This window comes from Falco punctatus (genome assembly GCF_963210335.1).
Source record: "Falco punctatus genome assembly, chromosome: 1".
Lineage (NCBI taxonomy): Eukaryota > Metazoa > Chordata > Aves > Falconiformes > Falconidae > Falco > Falco punctatus.
In genome coordinates, this window is record NC_137580.1 from 46,759,794 (window position 1) to 46,783,835 (window position 24,042).

Genomic DNA, 24,042 nt, shown 5'->3' on the forward strand with positions numbered 1-24,042 from the left:
TAGCCACAACTCAAAAATTTAGTTTTATTTCTTGGCACTTATTTTAGCTATGCAGAAATAGGTTGCTCATGGTTGAACACCTTGCCTATACACACACATCTGTATTGTCCCAGGTAAAAGAGAAGCAAGAGGGTTGCTGATAGTATGTCCTAGCTACCAGCCAGCATAGACAGGTTCTGTGTGCTCAGTCCCCCCATAAGTTGTGTGTCGTCCTGAGCCTCGGGGTAGCAATAGAGACTTTAACAATTTCTTGCTATATTCTTGCCTTCTTCTTAGAACTATTAGAAAGACAGCAAGGATTCCACCTGGAAAATAAGGTATGGTAGTTATTTTCAGATGGAAAAGTAAAGTTTCAGGTGATATTTGCTGTAGGCCTTCCCAACTCAAGGATTCTCTTCTGGTAAAATAAGGGGATTTTCTCTCCTACATACTCCGCACCAAAAAAAACCAACCACACACACACACAAAAAAACGCCAAAAACACAAAACCCAAACCAAAACCAACCAACTAGCTGTAATAATAAAGACCCAACTTCAGCATTTCAGTTTTACTCTGGAAGCTGTTTGACTAATGGCAGGGTTTAATTAAATAATTCAGAAACTTCCTTTCCTACTCTGTGGAACTGTTATTTTGCACTTGGCATCTTACCCATTGCAGATCCCACCAAAGGATCTTGTTGAGAAATGACCTTGCTCTGTGCAGCACAAGAACTAACTAAAGATTAACTTTGAGTCTAGACTGAGATCAGGACTGTCAGGAAAATTTACTTTTAGATTGGGCATAGACATGGAAATAATTGGTAAATACCAAGTACCATGACATTCTGTTTGTTTCTTTCTGGCAGAAGCATTATCAGGGAAAACTGATCTTAACATAAGAGCACAAATCTGTCGCTGTGATGCAATGTGGCCAGACAAATACATCCAAATTTAGGTTGCGTGAGCAGACAGTATCGTGGTAAACAACTGATCTGTCAGACCAGCCGTGAAACACTCGCAGGTTCCTGTGTGGCCGTTCCCTTTACTCCTCTTCATAGCAAGCTCCATCACAGGCAGGAGTTCACTGAGGAATGCTGTTCTGTGACCCTCAGGCATGTTTATCTGAAATGCTGGTTAATGGGCCGTTGTCCCTAGGTGGACAGGCTTTTCATACAATTCATTTTAATCTACTTTTTCTAATTAATACTCACTTAAGATGACATCTGTTCTGGCAGATTTTTGGACTGCAGCCTGGCCCAAGGGGATACAGGCCAGGGGAGGAGCGTTTACACAGCTCCAAGCCACAGCTTGTCAGCACAACCTTCATCTGCTCCCATAGGGATGTTTCAGCCCTCTGGAGATGAGCAGTCAACCAGTGCTCCTGGAGCTATAGCTCCTCCAGACCCTGCTGTCCTTCCCCCCCTTCTGTGTATCCGTGCAGTCCTCTCCTCAGGTGCCAAGAGAAGAGTTGGATGAGAACAACTAGTGCTGCTGTGTTGTTGGAGAAGCAGCTTTGTTCTCTCGGTTGTCATGGGGAATAACACGTCAATTTTTATCTCTCCCCTGCCTTTTAACAACATGGAGAACAGGTCTGCAGGACACACCTAACTGTGGTGCCTAAGCCAGAGAAACCCATGGATATAAGGCTGCAATTCCTTATCCTCAGATGACTTAATCATCTCTATAACTTGGAGATTAATAATCTTGTGGCAAGAGAGCTGGTAGTGTAAGAGGCACTTACAGTGAAGTTTCTGTTCATCTGCCTGTGCACAGCTGAGTCCTTCCCAGCTCGCTCGTCTGCCCTTTTTGCAATCCGTAGCAGTAACAGTTGCTCATTTGCATTGTAACGGTTATCTCTGATTAAGCCTCCCCCAAATACTGATTAAAACCTACAGAACTCTGATTTTTCCCTTTGCTAAGACTACAAATGCTTATTCATTGTTTTGCAATGAGTATTCGTGGTGTAGCTTCCAAGAGGAAAAGCTCATCCACCCATTGGCTTGCCCTAATGAGCTAATTCCAGCAGGTGGCATCTGGGATGAGGGATGCTCCACATGCTGAACAGAGAGCTTTGGCTGAAACTTGGTGGGGAAAAAGAGAATTTACCACCTTCGGAAGAAGGAGCAGGCAGCTCTGGAGGACTACAAGGACATTGTGAGGTTACGCAGGGCAAAGATTAGAGAGGTGAAATCCCAGCTAGAACTCAAGTTGGCCACTGCCATAAAAGATAAAAAATGTTTCCACAAATATATTAGAAACAGAAGGAGGGCCAAGGACAATCCTACTGGATGCAGGGGGGAACATTGCCACACAGGATGAGGAAAAGGCTGAGGTACTCCATGCTGCCTTTGCCTCAGCCTTTAATAGTAAGACCCGTCACCCTCAGGTTACTCAGCTCCCTGAGCCAGAAGACAGGGACGAGGAGCAGAATGAAGTCCCCACAGCCCAGGAGGAAACTGTCAGTGACCTGCTGCTCCACTTAGGCGTGCACAGGTCTGTGGGGCCAGATAGGATTCACCCAAAGGGTATGGAGGGAGCTGGCAGAGGAGCTCACCAAGGTGCTCTCCATCATTTACCAACAGCCCTGGCTCACTAGGGAGGTCCCAGCAGACGGGAGCTCAGCCAGGGTGACACATTCACAAGAAGGGCAGGAAGGAGGATCAGGGGAACTACAGGCCTGTCAGCCTGACCTCGGTGCCAGGGAAGGTTACGGAGCAGGTCAGCCTGAGTGCCATCGTGTGGCACATGCAGGACAGCCAGGGGATCAGGCCCAGCCAGCACGGGTTCATGAAAGGCACGTCCTGCCTGATGAACCTGATCTCCTTCTACAACAAGTAGATGCGGGAAAGGCCATGGGTGGTGTCTACCTGGACCTGAGTAAAGCCTTTGACACCATCTCCCACAGCATCTCCTGGAGAAACCGGCTGCTCATGGCTTGGGTGCCGTGCTGTGTGCTGGGTTAGGAGCTGGCCGGGTGGCCGAGCCCAAAGCGCGGTGGGGAACGGAGTTACCTCCCGCTGGTGGCCGGTCACAGGGGTGTCCCCAGGGCCCAGCGCCGGGGCCGGTCCTGTCTAATGCCTTTATGGATGATGTGGGCGAGGGGATCGAGTGCACCCGCGGTCAGTTTGCAGATGGCACCAAGCCGGGGGGAGCGTGGCTGTGCCGGGGGCGGGGGGCTCTGCGGGGGGCTCCGGGCAGGCCGGGCCGAGGGGCCGGGGCCGGTGGGGTGGGGGTCCCCAGGGCTGAGTGCCGGGCCCTGCCCCTGGGTCACACCAGCCCCCGGCAGCTGCGGGCTGGGGGCAGGGGGCTGGGAACTGCCCGGCGGGACAGGGCCCGGGGGGGCTGGGCGGCAGCGGCTGGGCATGAGCCCCCAGCGTGCCCAGGTGGCCCAGGAGGCCAGCGGCGTCCCGGCTGGTGTCCGAAACGGTGTGGCCGGCAGGGCCGGGGCAGCGCCCGTCCCCCTGCCCTGGGCACCGGTGGGGCCGCCCCGCGGGGCCTGGGCTCAGCGTTGGGCCCCTCACGGCCAGACAGACACTGAGGGGCTGGAGCGTGTCCAGAGCCGGGCAGGGGCTGGGGCACCAGCCTGGGGGGGCGGGGGGGTCAGCCTGGAGAGAAGGGGGCTGGGGGGGACCCGGTGGCTCTGCAACGGCCTGGCAGGAGGCTGTAGCTGGGGGGGTCGGTCTGTGCTCCCAGGTAACAAGTGACAGGACAAGAGGAAACAGCCTGCAAGCTGCATGAGGGGAGGGCTAGATTGGATAGTAGGAAAAATTCCTTCACCAAAAGGGTTGTCAGGCATTGGAACAGGCTGCCTAGGGAGGTGGTGGTCCCCGTCCCTGGAGGTATTTAAAAGCCATGTAGATGTGGTGCTTAGGGACATGATTTAGTGACGGGCTTGGTAGCGCTGGGTTAAGGGCTGAACTTGATGATCTTGAAGGTCTTTTCCAACCTAAATGATTCTGTCGTTCTACATACTCAGCAGGTGTTTGCTGTCTTTCATGCTGTTGGTTACAAGGTGCCCTACAGCATTCATACAACCAACACTGCACAAGCTGACAGTGCCTTGTCCTGCTGGATGCTGTGGCAAGAGCTAGAGGGGGAAATGCTTTTAGAAAACTTGAAGTCTCGTACCAAAAGGAAATCGTCCTTTTTCCTACTTTTGGGCAGCAAAGAAATTCCTGTTTTGGGGTCCATATATGTACTTGCTTCCCAAAGACAAACAAACCTTCAGCATTATGCCAGCCTTCCCTCAAGCAAGCACAGCAATATCCCTACTTACAAATGGGGAAAGGATTATCATTTGCATTGAAGGCAGACAGAAAGACCTTTTTTAGAAATCCAGGTTTCCAGAAACACAAAACACACCATCCAGAGAGCACCACTGGCATAACGCAAAGGCACCCAGCTGCAGAAGGGTGTCTAGTTTTAGCAGAGGATGAAGAAGACCGACACTTACCTGCTGAGAAGACAGCCAGGAGAATGACCGTCAGGGGAGTCAGCTGGCAGGAGTTCCCTGCCTTGTAAAGAAAGACCTCCATGCAGTACGCCGGTTCAGTGCTGCCCGTGGGGCAAAAGGCATCGGGAGGGCACTTGACCGGGGTCACATCTGGGCTCTGCCCAAGAGAAGAAGTAACTCAGCACCAGCAAACAGGGAAGACTGCATAAGGTAACTAGTGTGAAGGGAGGTGACACTTCAGCATTAAAAAAACATGAGGAAAATAACCAAGTAATTAACCTGCCATCATTAAATTCAGCCTGTCTGCTCCTATGGTGTTACTCAGAGCAAGGCAAAGAGCAGAAGATGTCATTATACAGCATGTCCATACACCACCACCCCCTCATTAAAGGACACACCATCCTCTGCTGTTCCCATGATGAGACCAGACAGCTCCAAGGGTGGCACAAAGCCAAGCTCCAGGTACCATAACTTTAACCAGCCCTGTCTCTGTTTAAGAATAGGAAAGAGGCTTAGATAAAAACGGCGTTAAGTGTATTTCGCTTGTCATGGGACAGCTGTATTTGTTAATCCAGATGTCAAACCAGAGACTCACAGGGCAGTAGTGATTTTCTGGGCACAGGTCACAGCTCTCCTTGCCCTGCTGTAACTGGTATTCTCCTGGCCTGCAGAGCTTGCATTTGTTATCACTGGGACCTTTGAACGTACCTAAAACAGCAAATAAGCACAAAAATTAAGATCTGGGACTAGACTCTTGGGCCTTTGCAATTGCATACGGATGACTGAGCTTTCAAAGACACAAGGAGAAAGACCATTAAATACTTCACGTGTATAACAAAAGCTGAGCCTGGGCTTTGGCCCTTGCTCAGTGGCAAAGGGGCAGGACAGAACAAACGAGGACAGAGGGACTAAAGGATATCTGAGGTTAGGTCTTGGCAACCAGAGTAAGTACAAGTGGAAGTATGGCAGGAGATGGGTTAGTAGTGAGCTCTGGCTTTAAAGCTGACAGAAGGTTGGAGCTGGAGGTCAGTAGTGTTTCATCCTCTCCAATTCTGGATTCAAAACCTTTTCTAGCTGTTTGAAACTCACTGAGCAAAGTTTAAAGCACAGCTCAGATTCCTAAGTTTTGTGGGAATGACAGGTCACAGAAGTCCTGGGTCTCAAAGCAGCAAATATTTTTCTGCATGTTTATAACACAGCTTACCTGCAAGAAATCCCTGCTACTGCCTCCAGAACAGAGGCTCACCATCGGTGGCTATGGGAGCAACCCGAGCACTCTGCCCTCCTGCTGGCTCACCCACCGGAGTCTGATGTTATTTAAGACAGCGATGCAAGGAGCAGGGTCTTTCCTCACACACACACCCCACTGACCTCCCCTTTGCCTCGCTCTTGCTGGGTGTGGAGCATCCCCCACCTCTGCTAGCAAGTCTGTGGTTTCATCAGCAAAACAACCACCACTGATGAAGACACTTTTTTGCTAGAACCATATGTAGCCACAGCTCTTAGCAGCCCCGGCATGCAGGCGACCAGCCTTCCTCCAAGCCATTAACCATGCCTGCGGGAAGGCATGGCATAGGGACAGTCTCCAGCAGTAGGTCCTAGCAAACTAGGAAGGGCCAAAAACCCCCAGCACCCTCCCATCACTGTGGGGGCAACAGTCTGCTCTGCAGATGTCAGCCAGGGCATCTGTGCTGCCAAGGAGCAGCATCCTCCAGGTCAGAGGCTCAAGTCTCAGGAATGCACCGTTCCTTCTGGTGCCAATGCAGGCACGTTCCCGCAGCTCCCCACTCCCCACCCCCCCACACCCCCTCCTCAGCTGCAGGCGTTACCTGGCAGGCAGGGCATGCACACCTCCGACGCCTCCCGAAGAGCCTCTTGCCCAGCAGCACAAGGCAGGCACGCTGTGCAGCTGCTGCTGCTACGGAGGGGAGAGTAGGCACACAGCGCTGTAGGACTGGCACTTCCAAGCCCAGCCCAGCCCACCAAAGCCAGCTCTCTCATGTATGCACAGACTGAAGTCTCCAGGGTCTACCAAGAACTAAGCTTTTGCCATTTTGTGGGTATTAACCTTGCCTCTCTCCCGTGTGGTTTGCTTGCGTGTCTAATTAGGGCTGGGCACATGATGATGTTTCTGTCCTCTCTTTGGTTACTTATTTGCATGACACTTGTAGGAACTTGCTGACCCAGAAGTCACTATTCCTTAGCAAACTTGGCTGGAACCAGTCAGTGGGTACTGGCAGGGAGCTGGGAGAGAGACTGCGATACAGTTGGGTGAGCCCCGGGTCCAGTCTTGTGGCAATTTAATCAAGGGTCAGCAGAGATCTGCTGCAGAATACGGGACAAATGAGCCCAAGGCGAGGTCAGGAGGAAGGTAAGTAAGTATTCATGTGCTAATTCACCTGTTTTGGATGTAAACCCCATGCAGGCAACCCTACCTGGTGGGTGCAGAGCCCATCACAAGGTACCCCACACTAGCACCTCTCTCAGGGCCTCCCTCCCACCCCGGAGGTGACAGCTCAGCCAGGGCAGTTTAACTACTGCCTTCTGCACATCCCGACTCAGAATAAATAAACCATCAGCTCAGCTTCAACCTACAGAATGCAGAGCGGTGCTCAGCTCAGTCCCTGTGCCAGGATCAGTCTGTCGGTGGTGTGCAATGCCCACACAATACAGCAACGCTGGGAAGCAGGTTGTGAGCTGATGCTCTACCATGTCATCATGGGGTACCTCCACACGTAGCCAGGATCCCCCCTTCATCATACCATCCCTCTCTCGCCAGGGTCAGCACCAATGTCCCTACAGCTAAAACGGCAGGCGACTCGCCTTCGGCCACTGCATTGGTTCTTCTAGTTCTGTGGCTAAAAGAAAACCACCCCTCCCTGTCTGCCTGATGGCCAGCATCACAAGCAGACTTCTTACTTGCAAAATGATCCAGGCAGGCAAGGCAGACAAAAAACTGCATTTTGCTTAGAGCTAAAATAGCCTGAAAAAGAGAAAAGTAAGGCTTCAGGGTCTTTCCTCCACCACCACCACCACACATCGTTGTATATTTGCTCATCTCATCTCCATTTTACAAGCAACCAAATCACCTCCCCACAACACACTTAAAGTGCCATTTCATGGGCTAACTCAGGACTTTCGGTTTTCTATTTGTCAAAAGCCCTGAAGGAGCAATGACAGTTTCATAACGACCTCTGCCATGCTGGGGCAGGCCTTGGGCAGATTTCCCTGGCGTCACTCTCACATCCAAAACCCTGCCAGGGAAACAGAACGACCTGTCAACCTTCCCAGCACTGGGTTCAACTGCAATGAAGCTGAAATAGGCGATTCCAGTGTCGACTCCTAGGTTATTCAGCTGGAGCAGGTCTCTGGCCAGGGCAAGCCTCTCCAGGGGTTCCCCCACCCCAAGAAGCCTGGGGTGCATCTTCCCCCAAAAAGGAAGGGCACAAGACCCACCACCCAGGATGGCTCTGCTCAGTGCAGCAATCTGCTGTTCACCCTCCCTCCCTGCACCACCAGGGCCATGAATGGGCAGGAGGACACGTACAGATCCTTCCCCAAAGCACAAGGAGTGAAATGCCCTGAAATACATTTCACATTTATAAATTGCATTTGCAATTTATAAATGAATAAAGGGAGTGACATACTGCAGCACTGTCAGCAGCTAAGACTTTTCCCCTCTCAAACTTAGCAAGTGATAGCCAAGATTTAAGTACCAGCCAAACAGTTTGGTGGGCAGATTTTCAAAAGAACAGTTGTGCATGTATGAGGAGCGCTTAATTTGTGTACAGAATAGCTGTTGCATTGCATGTGTTAATTATGTTTTTGCATAAGTAAATGCTAGCCTGTTTTGAACATGTTGTTACACTGTGACCGCATTGTGCCAGTTTCACAGTGCATTAGCCAGGTGCAAAGTAGCTTGCTGAAAACCCAGGTTTTAACGTCTGGGCAATAAGGAGAGTATTACACTTAATATTCAGACTACAAAGATTGCCAAACTGAAAACAAAGATGGCTTAGACTAATTTTTGTCATTAAAAATAGAATAATATTTTATTTTCCTAACACCCTCCTCCCCCTTGTGCTATAACTGCATTTCATAAACCTTCTTTCCTGACTTTCTGGAAAAGGCTTTCATTGCAGTGTTAGTATTAGCCTGCTGCTAACAGAAGCATGACTCTGAGATCTGTTCTTTTCATTTTAATAAAAATTTCAATAACAGAACAGGAAGAGATCTGCTATTCTATATTTAGCCTGAACAAAACAACCTGTTTACTCTCCAGTGCTTTTAAGTTACCTGGTAATTGCATCTGGCCATGGGAAAAAGCATTGCATAGCCTGATGAAAATGCATTTGGGTTGAAAATAAATCAAAGCCTACCTTTCTCACACGCTCTGCAGACTGCAGCCCCAGACTCATTAGCAAAATGGCCAGGTGGGCAGGGAAGGCACACGGTGCTCCTTGTGAAGCTAGGAGAGGAGGAAGCAGAGGTGAATGCTATTTTAGGTCACCCAAGCCTCTATCGACTTTAAGAGGAGAGAGCAGAGCATAACTCCATTTTACTGAGAAGTCTAGAAATAGGGTAATTATGAAGAAGGAGTTCAGGCAGAAAACCAATAATATAAACTCACCTGAATGTTTAAGGTCCACTGAAAAAATAAAGTTTTCTGTATTACTGACATTAGAGATGCCCTGTGCCTGTGGGCTATATGGAAAAGACAGGTTTTCTAGTCTGAATTCTAGGTCTTGAAAATTATGTTGTAGCCAGGCTTAAAAACCTGGGTTTAAAGCCAGGCTTTTATGTTCACACTTGGAAATTGAATTGCATTAGAAAGGTGCTGGGTGTTCAGCATTCATCAGCAATTTTTAAAGGAGTCATTTGATTGTTGAAAGTTCGCTCACTTCAGAGTCAAAAAAAGGAGCTAAACCACAGGTACTGATGTGTGAGAGTCCTGACCTTAAATAACAGAGACTGTGGGAAAGGGGATACAATATGTTAGACCTCCAGGAGGAGGGGGAAGAAAAGAGGGAAAGGCAGAGAAAGAGAAAAGCTATTGCATTTGTCACCAACAGAGCCAAATCCCCAACAACAAGCATGTGGGGATAAGAATTTGTTAACATACTCAGAGATGTGTTGGAGGAAAACAAGGACATGTTCTTTAATTCCTTTGGAAACCCCAGGGCTGAGCAAGATTTGTGGGAAAAAAATAAAAATAAATTGGAAACATAGCAAATGCTTTGCTTAGAACAAACCAATACAGGGCCTGCACCAGCCAGAGCCACTCAAAGCTCAGGGAGTGCTGGATTCTCCAAATACCACAAAAATGTTAAACGATCCCATTGGAGCCCTGAGGCCCGGGCAGCTGCCACAGAGATGGCCACGCACACACTGTGCCCATCAGACCCCCTCCCCTCCGCTTCCCTGCATCCCCCCTTCTACTGGTCCCCCCTCCAACATGCGTAACCCCAGCTGCTGTCTGCTGAACCTTTCTGTTCCCCGGCTCTGCATTGCCTTCTCCAACATCCCAACGGCAACGTGTGTGTGATGCCCTGAAGACTGCTTCTGATTATTTTTCTAAAGCGCTTGGGGGGGAAAAGGGGTAAATAAGGTAAGGCAGGTCCTCACAGCACCAACAGCAAGGGAGGAGCACGGAGGAGGAAGCTGGTGGCCCCTCAGACTCAGGGGCTGCTGCAAATAAACTGTGTGGTCAGCTCACCCATCCCCGTGGGCATGTTCCCTCTCCCCAGGACGGACCTGAATGGAGGTGCTCTGCCAGGGACACTGTCCTGGGAAGCTCTCGCCTGTCCTTGCAGCTGCCTGCGGGACAAAGCCCACGGGCTGCTGGCAGCAAGCGTCAGATACAGCCAGGGAAATCCTAACGGGAAACGGCGAGAGCACCGCATGTCTGTGTTCCTGCAGCCAGAGGACACTTGTACAGTGTACCCAGGGTGAGGCAGCCTGGTGAAACTGCAAGGCTCGGCTTCTGGCTGAGATATCGTTAGCTTTTCCACACTATAGCATCCCAAATATATTGCTTTAGATGCCAGTAACTTAAATGTAATGAATCCCTTGGAGGCAACAAAATAGGGATTGAGAAAGTAATTGGGCAAAGCATAGAGATAAAGCCAGTTGGCTAGAGATATCCTAGAAAAAAGCTGAGGAACTGAACCCACACCTCGCTCCCAAGTGTGCCCCCATCACAAAAAAAAAAAAAAAAAAAAAAAAAAGAAGATTTTTTTTTCTCCCTCCTAACACATACAAAAGACTGCAGGGAAAAAAAGGCAGCCTGCAGAGAGCTGCGTCTGGGAAGCCCTCCGCACAAGGACACCCACACCAAGGTTTCCTGATGAAAAGGATGTAGCAGTGCTGAAGAGGCACACACCTTCACACCTCCGCCTGCCCCACGGGGAGTTCATTTGAAGAGCAGAGAGGAGGGCAGCCTGGGGCTTCTCCAGAGGCAGGGCTGTTTGTAGGTCAGCTTAACAGGCACGTAGCTATTTCAGCTTTGCAGTGACTGAGCCCCCTGACCCAGTTTGCCACAAAGCCCGGTGAGAAGCCAGGGAGCGCACGGCCTCTCGCTGCCACCGCCGACTATCTTGCATCATGGGTGGGTGCAGCGAGCCCTGAGCTGCTCTTTCTCTCAGAGATGTAAAACCCCCTGTGTTTCCCACTGAGAAACAACCCTGGCAGCGCTTTTCCTATAGCCCAAAGGAGATTTTGACAGCTGGGAAGTGTTTTGAGGAAGAGCAGCCACCACCCCATGCCCAGCAGCTCAGTCACTTACTTGGCATAATGGCCCTGAGGACAAGGCAGGCATGATGGCTGCCCACTTTCGGGCTGGTAGTGGCCCAGCGGGCAGGAGGTGCAGGCACTGGGGTCTATGCACGAGCCCCCCCCACAGCACGAGCAGCTCAAGGTGCCTAAATTGGAACAAAAAAGTCAGGATTAGGATCGCGAGACTTAAACTCCGGCTCCCATTAGGAGCTGCCATGGATGCAGAAGCGTTGGGATGCAACCCCACCTGCGAGACAGTCTTGGAGAATAGAAACTGTAATATTAATGCTAATTATGCTGCTGTGCGTCATTAGCAAGCTGAAGAATAGCCATAAGATGATCTAAGGTCTCAAGTCTATCAGCGTGGATTTCTGGCAATTAAGATAACTGCTTTCTTCTCTTTTAACTTGAGGGGCCAGGAGGGTTTTCCTTGTTTTCTCTCCCACACACAAACAAAAAACTACTACATACTCCTTTGGATAACTGATAATTTAGGCTTGTGGGAAGCAGAACTGAAGAATAAAACCCCAGAGCAGAGGATCTGCCTTAAGCAGCAACAGCTTTTCTTTCAGCACAGGTACCATGGCATTCCCACCAGATGCAAGCTCTAGCCCTCTCTGCTCCACAAAACAAATCCAAGCTACACAGAGTAATCATGTGGGATTTGCTGTAGCTGCACACATCAGACCTGCCATCCCACCGCTTGCAGGACCCAGTCCTTGGTGTTGCAGCAACCAAGCATGGGAAAAGGAGAAGACCCCACAGATGAACATCCTGCATGTGAGTGAGACGGGAATTACCTCCCGTCCTCTGCAGATCTACCCCAAAGCATCAGAGCTGCTCATTCCTCTTTTAAAAAGTGCCCTTCAGTGGGGGAAGTAAGCAAAAAGTACATGACTTGTATTTTAGGGATTTTTTTAAAAAAATGCAGATTTTGGGGGGGATGTGATGGTGATGTTTAAACACCCCCCTCCCCCCCCAAAAAAAAAAACAACCAAAAAAACCCAAACCAACCAACAAACAAACAAAAAAGCAAACGAAAAAGAAACACAAAACCAACCATGTTACAACATAACTAACTTCTGGAAAAGGTAATACTATGCACTCTTGACCACAACAGGGATTGACCGAGTAGCTTCCCAGGCCAAAGTGAAAAGGCTGTTTCTATAGCAGAGATTCCGTTTCCAACATTCGAGACATATTTAGAAGCTGTCCTTATATTTGGCACCGTACCTCAAAGCAACACCCTCCTGCCAACAGATCAGGGTTGCACCTGTGCTACACTTTGTGCCAGAACCCCACCGCTTCTTCATCCTACTGGGGAAGCCTCGGGAAGACCAATACGCAGCACAAGGCCAGCAACGGCCAAGACTAACCAGAAAAGTACAATGAATTAGCTCCCACTCCTGCTGCCTGTCCCAGCCTCCAACAGGAGAACGTGTGCTGGTTTCACCTCCCTTGATGAGTCACTTTGCCACCTAACACTCTTACCTTCACTGGGATACGTCCCTGGGGAGCAGCGGGCACAGGCCGTCATGTTCACTCTGCTGCAGTTCGAGGGTTTGGGGGTGGTGAGGAATGGAGCTGCTGATGGGACCCTGGGAGACGTGGTCATGCCTGGAGGGGACACTGGGGCACTGGTGGGTGCAGCCATCGGTCCCGTAGACACTGGAGAGGTGGCCGTGCTGCCAGAGATGAGGACGGTCACATCTTTCGTGGTGGGCAGAGCCTTATCAGGCTCTTTTGTGCTTGGATCAGCAGAGGGTGCTGCTGTGGACATGACAAGGTTTGCAGTGGTTGATGCCACGCTGGCTGAGAGTGTTGCAGGGGCAGTTGGGGCAGCAGAAGCTGTGGTATTGGTTGCACTGGGAGGTGCTGGCGTTGACGCAATGAGGACCTGCGTGGTAGTTGCACTGGGAGGCACTGGTGTTGATGCAGTAGGGACCTGGGCGGTGGTTGTCTGGCCTAAAGTAATACCTAAGAGAAGAAGTAACATCCTTAGTGGCCATATTATTGTTCTGCCTTTAACAGAGGTTTCCCACTAGGGCTTTATCAGTTGCTTAACCCCTGTATCCTTGTCTGATGTCCAGAAACCCCCTTCTGCTCTGTTCCACTGCAGAGCAATTCAGAAAAAAGGAGGCAAACATGGGCAGCATCTAAGCATCCCTGGCATACCAGAGACTTTTATCAAGGAAATAAATTAGTGGGTCCATGAGGCCACAACTCAGTAGATGCAGATGTCCAGGAGGTCTGACTCTCCTGGATAAAAAGGCACAACAACAGCCTGAGGCACTCAGTTTTGTTAGCTACAGCTCCTTGAGACACTTTATCCTGAGATCTCACAACAGTCTGACTTAAGATGCTTGTCAAGTAGCTGGCTGTTTTATCCCATCTCAGTTAAAGGGATCAAAACAGAGAAGTCATGGGTGTGAGATTATTTTTTTTTTTTAAGCTGTTCTGGAGATACAGCCAGTAACCAGAAGGGAACCCACAGGCCAAGACTCGCTTTGATTCTGAAATCCCCCCTTCAGAGTGGGGACAGCTGTAATCTTCCGAGAAAAGGGGTGTTACTACAGTTCAAGTTGTTTCGCCATGATGCGTAGTGGACCGAAATGTTGTTTGCTGCTGAAAGCCACCTCTTGGCACACAAGCACAGGGGATGTCTTCCAGTCTCTGAACAGAGGAGACACCCATAAGCCTAAACATGAAAAGTAGCAAGCTGGTTTTAATTTAGCAGTGTGGTACTAAGCAAAGGAAGCAACGCAAAACCAAAATAGCCAGCTCCTGCCACAACAGCTGTCACATCAGCTTGAGTCAGAAACTCAGGGCAAGGATTTACTCTAAAATAACTGCAACTTCAGAAAATGTCCAACTTTACACAGCATCAGTATGCAACTATGGCTAATAACATGGTGTTTACATGCTCTTCCAACCACCACACATGTGCTAAGCCATGCCAGCAAGAGGGCCTGCTGAAATCAAGTGGCCATTGGCATGGAAAGTAAAATGACTGTTTTAAGGACTTGCTTTATGGGTTTCAAGGAGCTCAAAGAGTGCAGCTGACACCCAACAGCAGGATGTGGATGAGGAACGACATGAGCAGGATGAGAAGCTAGGGACTCAGAGGGGCAGCACTGTTGAGTCGCAACAGGACAAGCACAGGTGACCGCAGACCTACAGAGCCCTGTTGGCTCTTTCCCAAGCCCGCTTCTCCTCCAGCCAGCCTTTGATTTCTCTCTCAATTTTGGCTACAGCACGTGAAGCTGGGCACCACGGGTACCAGTGCTTAGCCCCATCATAGTATGAACAACAACAATATGCAGACCAAGCTGACTAGTATCTCTAGTTAAGTTTCTACAGCAAGATCAGGAGACTGAATAAAAGAGTCCTTACAAAGTTGCGATCACATGGAGAGAGCTCACTGGAAGTTCTCCCCCCTGTTGCATACTGCCTGCTTTGTACTCCACTGCGTGCAAAAAACTATCTTTCTGTACCTATTGAAGAAAGCAGCAGATAAGCAGCCAGACCATCTGGGCCACTGCCCACATTTTCTTGCTGTAGCCCCCAGCACAGATGCTGAATTTAACAGTGAACGTTCTGTGGCGTATTTGTTTGCCCCAGGCCCAAATCCAGGTGACCTGGAAACACCGGCTTTGGTCCTAGGCAGGGAGCGCAGCTCTGCACCCCGCAGAGGACACTGCTACCTCGGCTGTGCCTTGACCCTGGGCCAAGATGCACAGTTCTCCACCTGACTCACCTGCTTTAAGGGCTGAAGTAAGTCTGCTTCTCCTTCCTCACATCCAGCGATCAGCAGAGTCGGTGCCGAGTTTTATTGCACTGATCTCAAAATAAACGCTAGCGGTAAGTCAACGGCCCCATCAAGTTCTCCTGGGAAAAGCTCTCAGGACCACTGGGATCAAAGTCCAATCTCTCACAGAGCAGCTTGTCCCCAACATTTGCTCAGCTCTGTCAGCCAGAGGCACTGCAGGGGATTTAAACGCCTCGGGCTGCACACCATTTTTTAGTTGAATATTGCTTTTTTGTAAGCTTCCGTTGGTTGGCTGGTTCTGGTGGTAAATGGTGGTATGTTAGGATGAATTTTTTAAAATGGAAAACAACTTTTCATAACATGTTACTGAAATAGTCACTAAAAAGTGCTTGCAAAACTTCAGTAGCCAGTACTTCTTTTTTTTTTTTTTTTTCCTCCAGAAGTTGTTTAAATGAAATTATAAAGCAGGCAGGCTGGAAAAAATAGTTTTGAGCATCTAGTAAAAGTGGGTGATGTTTTGTTTTACCGGTTGTAGTATCACAGGAGAAAAAACAATACTCAAACAACTTTAGCTTCATCAGACCCTCTTCTCTCCTGCACTTACCCTGTCTATGCCCAGGAGCAGTGATTTTGCTTTCTAGAGAATTTTATTATATTTTTTTTTTAGGGATGCTGTGAATCAACTAAGGTATCTCCAGGGACACTTCAAGGATGGGTCACTCTCTGTGACACCTTGGCATCATGTTTCACTTCAAGAGCCTTAAGGACATCAGGGAAGGTCACTGAACTCTTAACTACAGAGCTAATCCTTCCTGACTTATGAGGCAAGCAACCCTGCTGACCTGCGAGGCACACGGACACTGGCTGGGAACTCACAAAATGCAGAAATCGGGCGGATGCTCCCTTATTTTTCCTTCTCTCCATCTTGCACAACTGCACAGCCTGCCATTCTGAATAACTAATCCTTCAAGCCAAACAAAACACAACCAAGCCAACAGTTACGCATCTAGATGAAGATAATAATCATCTTTGGTGAATTCAACAGGTGAATAATTGGATCCTGAAACGGAGAGTTTCCTCAAGTCGTTTAATTCCATGAGAGTGCCAGACTACGGCTCGTACCTCATTACGTGCCCAGGCTGCCCTGTACGCACGCAGATAAGATGAGGCTCGGCAGGTATTTGCTCTGAGCAGCTCTGCCCCTTGACAAGGAACTCAGTAAAATGCAAATTGTTCTAGCAGGGCTGATGGGTTCTTGATCCAAGAAGGGAGGTGGCCGCAGGGCCCCGGCAGCCTCCGGCCCCCCGAATGCAGGTGGACTGCAGGAAGGTACGTGATCTGAAGTGCAATGAGTTTTGCATATTCCACATAGCAAAAATATTAACTATAAGAACACAGATATTTATTTTTATATATATATATATATATATATATATAGCTAAGCAGTACAAAAGGATGGAAAGAACAAGGTAAGGAGCAGATAGAGGCATGATTAGAAAAATGCCTGAATATTTTTGTATATGCTCTTTCTCTTATAAAGGCCCAGTTACTAAAATACCTCAAGAAAGCAAACATATTGGGGGATCCTGTTCCTTGGGGTTTAAGACAAGCCATGAAGAGGCCACTGCAAATCCTCGGTATGCAGAGTAACAGGGCTCTATTTTTTCTCCTTTTTTTTTCCCCCCTCTTACAAAAGCAAGTGTTTATATTTACCACATACGCGTTTCCAACAGTGCCTGTCTTTCAACACTTCCTTTTCTGCCTTCCCCCCCTGCTCTTTCCCAGCCCTCCTGCAGCACTCCGAGACTGCAAAGCCCAGCGCTTTCACAAGCCCTCTATGGCTTTACCCACCTCCATGCTCAGCCAGCAAAGAGAAACGCTGGTTCAGGAGGACTTACCTGTTAGACACACCGTGGTTAAGCTCCAAAGCAGAGGAGAGGGCCAGGCACTCATTTTTCCCTGAGGAGTAACACAGCTTGTCAAAAGGCAAGATCAGCAGCTACAGATCTCCCACACCCAACTGTTTATTCTCCTCTGGTTTTGTGCCCAATATTGTCACCTGACTCTGATCATGTGGCTCAGTCAACCTCCCCCCAACAAAGGCGGGGGGTTATATTCGGAGACTGCAACAGGTCTTAAGACGTTACTGACCTCAAAGCACAGTGCAAAGCTAAATACCGAGCAGAAGAGCAAACCTAAGCCTCTTCTTGCAGCGTGCAGAAATACATGCAAGAGAAGCACCCTGGGGGAAGTGATGGGCTTGTAGAGAGGATGGGGCAGAGCTGTGCTGGAGCCCTGTGCCTGGCTGCTGGCCAGCCCCCCGTGACCTCGTCAAATAAAAAGGATTTCATTTCTTAGACACCCAGGATTGCCTGTAAGAAGAAAAATAACCCCAAGAAGAGTACACGGTTCAAAGCAGCTCCCATTTTAACTGAGACCAACCATGCCATAACCAAAATTCACTTTCTGGTGAGCATAGAGCATTCCCAATCAGCATTTCATCCCCTCCTTGTTGCCCCCAGGTTGTCAGACTTGACGCATCAAGTTGTTGTGGTCAGGATCAAACTCAATGGCTCCGATTATGATGATTCTGAAGTGAGTACATTAACGTTTAGCGAGGCCCCATCCCATTTTATTCCACATATTATCTGGTGGCTATCCTGCCTGCTGTTCATGCCCAGAGGCCAGGTTCTCCTTCCTGTGCCTGTGCTACCCAAGGACACAGATGTCCCTATGGCTTTCTCATCTTGTAGCCTTGCTTTGAAAGACACACCCCCCACCCACCATTCGCCTCTGTGCCCATCGGTCGGTAGTCAGCATTGCCGAGCCTCCACTGCCATGGAGGATTTCTTCTTGCACACAACTGAAGGCCGCATCTCACGTTACGTCACATTTTTCCCCACGTTCAGGGAACAGCTGGCTACTTGTGCAGGACTGCGGATGTTCCACATGCAGAGCCCCCCCAGCCACACGCCACACTTTCAGCGAGCAGTTCAGGTGCTGCCACGCACTACCTGTGTGTTTTGTGCTCCAGGATCCTCCACAGGGCTCAAGGCGGTGAGCCAACAGCCAGCGTGCTCCAAGCCAAACCCTCCAGCTTTCCTGAGCAGCCCAGGCAGGGTCTGTTTGGCATCGCACGTAGTGCTCTGACAGCACCGTGCCGCACGTGTGGTTGCTCCCCCACGTTGCATGACTGCCGCATGGGCAAGGAGGTTGCACAACAGACGTTTTGGTGCAATCCCTGCCTGCGCAGCCTAGCAGTGCTTCCCACAAGCTGCAGAGAGGCACAGCCCCTGCTACAGGAGATGCAAGCACCTTCCGGTCCAAGGACCTTCCCTGATACCCACAGCTCTTCCGGGGACACTGTCCTCCTGTCTCCAGCAGCAACGGTCTGTTGATGCTAACATGCCTCGTGGTGGCTGCAGGGGGGGCAGGCAGCCTCCCCAGCTCTGGTATCTAAGGTTTGGGTGGGTATAGGTCAGTCAGTGACCAGCTGGCTTCCCATTGTCAACCATAACCTTAACCTGAATTGCTGACCGCCAGCAAGCGAAGTCGGACTCAAGGGCCCAGCACTCACCCCAGCAGCCCCTCACACAGATACCACGCAGCAGCTCGGGGCAAGGCAGCAGTGGAGGGCTGCCCTTTCCCTGCAGGGGGGCAAGCTCTCAACCCGACACTTCTCACCTTGGCTTTACAGGTTTTACGAGTCCCTGCGCAGCATGTTCGATCTCAGGCTGCGTAAACAAGGCAACAACCTGGTCCACCCATATCTATGTGGGGCCACCCATTTCGCAGCCCAGCTGGCGGGCTGAGGATTCGCAGCGGTACACAACTTCTGCACTGGCATCACTGCAGGGCAAAGCAGCCCCATGCACTGACACAACACTGCCGGCAGCTACCCAGTGAGATTTATTCTTTTAGAGGAGCTGATGGCAGACCAGTCCTTCATACCGCAAACTGCACCCCTCGCTTGTGGAGAGCCTTCCCTACACCCCCGCGTCCCAGGAACGGGTCACACGTTTTCTGAGCAGCTAGAGCACACATACACACAGGAAAAGCGCTTAAGAACTGGACGCTGACACTCACCACTGTGACAGTACTTTCACTGGCAAGTTTCAGCCCAACAGAGGGAAGAAAGGGAAACTACGTTTTAAACCCTTTCCTGTGCCCTCAAAGCCCCCCTTCTGGATGAGCTACCAGAGCCCAGCTGGGAGGCAAGGCAGGCTGCTTTCAATTGTTTTAGCAACTAGGTAAGTTGGAAATACTGTTCCACCAGGAAAAGTCTGATGCCAGTTCAGGGCAGAGGAGTACTTACCAACTCCCGACCTGCCCTGGCTTGTCTCCGTTGAGATTAAATGCTTTTGCTAGTTGGTTCACAAAGAATAAAACCAGGGCCATAGCTGATCAAAAGTGATGTCCTAGGCTGGCACAGGGTCCTCTTCTTGTCAGTTCAGTTGCTCTTCCACAGGTGGTGAACCTTGTGTCCCCAAATAAACCAGACACCGCCCTCCATCCTCAAAACTCGGCTGGCTCCTTACAGGGCAGAAGCAGCAGTGGTGACATTTCTCCCAGGGATATGTCAACCTGCTGAAACACTCCGACAGCTTGTACCAACTCTCACAAGCGTTGCCTAGCTTGGAAAGGATAGCTGTTGTCCAAGGCTGCCCAGAACCACACATCCATCCAAGCTGGGTAAAGGAATTTGCTGAGGGCAGACTTAAATTTCTGAGATACCTGAGGGCCACCACAGGACCGTGCATCAATTGGCTGCAAGTCACCTGGGTGTTAAGATATCCAAGTGACTTGTCTATTTACAAGGAGAGCTACTTATTAAACAAGAAACACTGAGCAGGAAAAGTCTCTCAATCAGCAGCCCGTGGCGCTGAGAGCAGATGGGACGTATCCATCAGCCTGAGAGCAGTCACAACCACTGGGTGAACTCCTAAGGTCAGAAAGTCCCTGTTAATTGCCAGCAGATGAGAGCAGAAAGATCACTTTATTCTTGTATCCTTAGGCTCTTCCCACGATTATCCACCACTCCACTGTCACTGCTAAGGTCTTAACAGATAATTCTCCTAGTGCCAAATGACTGTCGTGCTCCAAGCCAAGCAAGCCACTGCAAAACCATTCTTGTTCCCATTATGCCAGGGGAAGCCACGGCCCTCGCTGCGCTGCATCCAGCTATTTGACAAGCCTTGTCCTTTGGCAGCGTGTTCCCAATTCGTTCCCTACGCTGAGCTAGTACCAGGGGGCTGGGCTGCATCTATTGCCTGGGAAAGAGCCAGATACTCAAACTGCAAGCTGGCTTCCGACAGGCGCTTTTCTTGGAAAGTAACTTTTCTTTGAGTGATGCAGCTTGCAAGTCATACCAAAACCTGGCTGCATATAGAAGAGGTAGCGGCCAGCAGGTATCGCTTCCTCCTTCGCAGACAAAAAAGCACCAAAGCATTCCTGACACCCATGGGAAGCACCACCCCATGAGCTGGGCTGGGAAGCAACTGGGAATCCAGAACTCCCTTTCAGATGCAAGGTTCTCCCAAGTCCCTGGTATGTAAACTGACTCTCATGAAACAGCAGAGGAGCTCAGACTTTAGGAGCACAGGTCCAGCCGCCAGTCAACAGCCTGCAAGTCAGCGATGTAAATGCAGCTTTTATCCACTGCAGGCTCTTCAGCAGCTCACAGCTCACAGCTGCTCACAGCAAAACAGTTACGAGCATATGCAGTGGATGAGCCTCCCAGTTGGGAGGACCTTTGCTACAGAATTACGACCAGACTCCTCGACAGTTCTAGGTAGATCTAGAACTCGGTGAGCAGGAAGGAGGCCACCAGGATTTTCCTTCATTTCAAGTAAGAAGAGAAGTTCTGCCGTACTGCGCTGCTCCTGAGCGATCCTGAAACCAGCCTTGTGCCCAAGAGGAGGGCCAAGAGACTTCTATACGGGTAAGAGAAAAACCGCAAGCCAAAGCTGTCAGCGCTCCTGAAGGAACGTTTCTATGCTCTGAGCAGACATTAAAACTTGTACCTGACCAAATGGCCACATGATGGCACCACAGCTTTGGGGAGCAAGGACACATCCCTGCACTTGGTCAAAACGAACACCCTTCTTAAGCAAAAAAAGGCAGCGCTGGTCTTCTCAAACCACACCAGCAGAAGCCTCCATCATTGCTGTTGTGCAGATGGAATAACAAAACCCACAAGAGGGAGCTGAAGAAATTTAAGTAATAAGAAGAGTTATTAAAGTAACTTTGAAACAAATAGCTCAAACTTCTTTTAAGAAATGTACTGCTTCTGCATTTGAATTTAGAAAGAATACTAACTTAAAAAAGTAGAGATAGTCAAAGGAAAGGTGTGGTACTGCAGCAGAGATCTGACTTTATCCAATGAAAATACACAACCTGAGCCCAAAAGCTTGTTTTCTCACAAGCAGCACTGAACACTTAATTCTTAATTAGTCCTCATCATTTAAAAAAAGGGTCTTAATGTGAAAAAGTCCAAAATGGACCAGCATGTCTTGGGCATAGTCAGTGCTAAGGATGCAGGTCAACCCATCTAGCGCTCTAGGCAAAAAAATTATACAAATTGCTCAGCTACCTTAGAGCAGAATACACAGAAGAATGGTTTCAAGAAATAAAGGTAAAAGGGAGTCAGTGTGATGATCTGAAACGCACTCTAGGATCAGATACAGCTGAGACACTACTCAAAGCATTACAAAGTCAGAAAGATCGCTCGTCAGCAGCTGGAGACTAACATACTGCCTGTATTGTTATGGGGATTTAAACCCCTGAACATGACCAACATCTAAACTGAAGATGCTGGGTTTTCCAGTAGCCACTCCCAGGGCATTTCAATAACCTGCCTCCTTCGTGACAAAACAGCACATATGAAGGATGGGGCCTTCCTACAGCGCTCCAGCTCTACGGGATTCAAACAAAGGACTCTGTAGAAAGGGAGATGCATTTGTCAATATATAGCTCAAAGAATTTCAAGGCAAGGTGCCTTGCATTTTCCTTCAACTCATCTGCTCATACATACACATTCATACTGTGGGCAGCTTTCAGCCATCAGAACACCCCAACCAACGAAGCAGCATGAAGAACCGCTCTGGCAAGGCTTCCTATATCTAGCATGTCTACAGCTCCAACAGTTAGCTCCCCAGGCCTCAAACTTCAGGAATGCTGACAGGGTAGCTGGTGGTCTGTAAGAGTAAACCAAAATACTTCACAGGCACTGTGGAAGACACTGAAAACAGAATCTGTTTCTGTTTATAACTCAGTGGGACAGCTTTTAATGGACATCACTAAGGTCTTTGCAGAAGAGACTGGAGTGTTTTCCAAAAGAGCTCTGTTCTACCCAAGAGAGGAGAAGGACTTATAAAAATCCATTGCAGATTGTTGCTTCTGCTGTCAGTGCCTGTAGCGTTTGTGGGAGGGAAGAAGGCAACAAGGTTGATCTTCCACTTAGGTACAGCTTGGGTCACATCTAGCCAACAGCTCTGGATCAATGCACATGACTATTTTAGCATAAGCAAGATCAGTCACGTGAGCTTCTGCCTCCAACTCTCCTACATGAAGAAACAAGCCAGTAATAAAATCATTTTCATTGAAAGATGAAAAAGAAGAGACACCATGGACTACAAGGACACCAAACGATGGATCTAGATCCACTAGAACCAAACTTACATGCTACTGAGTTTTTGAATCAACTACTCAGAGAAATGGATTGTTTTCTGTTGTTCATGAAATTTCTACCAGAAAGGAGTAAGTATATTTTAATACCAAATGCTATTTAGGAACCATGTTCTGAGAGCCAGATGAAGCAATATCCCCACGTTCCTCAGGAGAAGGCCTGGTGCCATGCAAATGTCTTCAAACACAGCAGGTTCTGAAAAAGTTGCCTTGTCTGCTTTAGAGCAATCACTTTTTTGCTTCTTGCCTTATTTTTTCCTTTCCTGCTCTCAGAAACCATACACGCACAGAGGCAGGGAGAAGAAGTCTGAGATGCTTTAGGTTCTGTCTAAAGGTATTAGGAATACAGGACAGCTTCAGAGTAGTATTTTGCATTAGTTTGTCCAGGTCTTAAAGAGGTCAATGTTTGGTCAATCATCAGTCATGACAGTATCAGAGCAGCATCCTAAACATTAAAAAGACCTACGTGCTTGTACCAGCTAAGTCTGTCCAAAATGTCTAGTGACACAGAGATCGCTAAAAATAGGTGGGCCAGATTCTGTACAGGCCACTCTCAGAAGACAGGCAAACTGGCACATACCTATTAATATAAAACATATCAGCAAGTCACTCATCTGGGCACCATGAAACCTCTTCGACAGAAGTGCCATATGAAATAAAATGTGCATCTCAACCTATTCTCAAAGCTTTGTCGCAAGCATTCTACCAGAGCAGTTGACCTGGAACAGGATTCCCTCTCTGGCTATTTGATAAGGTCAATCTGACATAGAAAAGCGTGACTACATCTGGCACTGCACCAGCACAGGCAAGTGTAACACAGCCACGTCACACAGCCGTACTAAGAACTGGAATGAGGCCAGCTGCACACATCCATATAATTCAACATTGTAAGATAAGCCTTTGTTTATCACAGGATAAACTAGACCACAGAAATGGTGTCTCTGAGCATGAACACCATTCCTGAAAAGCAACCCCAATCCCAAGCCAAAAGACAGCCACCTTCTGCAGCACTCTATAATTGAGAGAAGCCACCATTGCTGTAATTCAACTAAAGGTGGCATTAACGAAAAAAAAAGTTTCTTCTGCTTTCCTACCACGTGAGCCACCCACAGAACCTGTGCATGGCATACCCTCCTTGTACCATCAGGTCTGGTCTGTGGCTTGAGTGCTTCAGTACATGCTCACCCACACACTGTGGGGCTGCATCACCCAAGGTTAATCAGCTTTCGGCAAATCCACCCAGAAAACAGCAGCAGGTATTTTGGTAAACCTCCTACTTGCAAATATCCTAACCAACAAAACTAGCACATGCCAACTTCGAAATGCATCTACAGAAGCAATGTGACAAATCAAAATGGATACACATTATCATGCAATTTGG

General features: G+C 49.0%; 1 protein-coding gene across 3 annotated transcripts; it reads right to left on the reverse strand.

Moving 5' to 3' along the window:
- Positions 1-10: 10 nt before the first annotated feature.
- LOC308073044 (uncharacterized protein) lies at positions 11-20,647 on the reverse strand. Of its 3 annotated transcripts, none has more exons than XM_080410779.1 (10): positions 17,990-20,647; positions 16,874-16,934; positions 12,698-13,183; positions 11,217-11,352; positions 8,812-8,900; positions 7,352-7,415; positions 6,262-6,350; positions 5,028-5,140; positions 4,433-4,589; positions 11-305 (listed from the first exon to the last, which is right to left on the reverse strand). In XM_080410779.1, exons 1-10 carry the CDS (start codon positions 18,164-18,166, stop codon positions 154-156), a joined length of 1,524 nt encoding a protein of 507 aa, XP_080266905.1. In that variant the 5' UTR covers positions 18,167-20,647; the 3' UTR covers positions 11-153. The 3 variants fall into 3 exon arrangements, with proteins under 3 accessions (XP_080266905.1, XP_080266906.1, XP_080266907.1); XM_080410780.1 differs by lacking the exon at positions 17,990-20,647 and adding an exon at positions 17,760-17,969; XM_080410781.1 differs by lacking the exons at positions 6,262-6,350; positions 7,352-7,415 and having other exon boundaries at positions 17,990-20,646.
- Between the last annotated feature and the right edge of the window lie 3,395 nt (positions 20,648-24,042).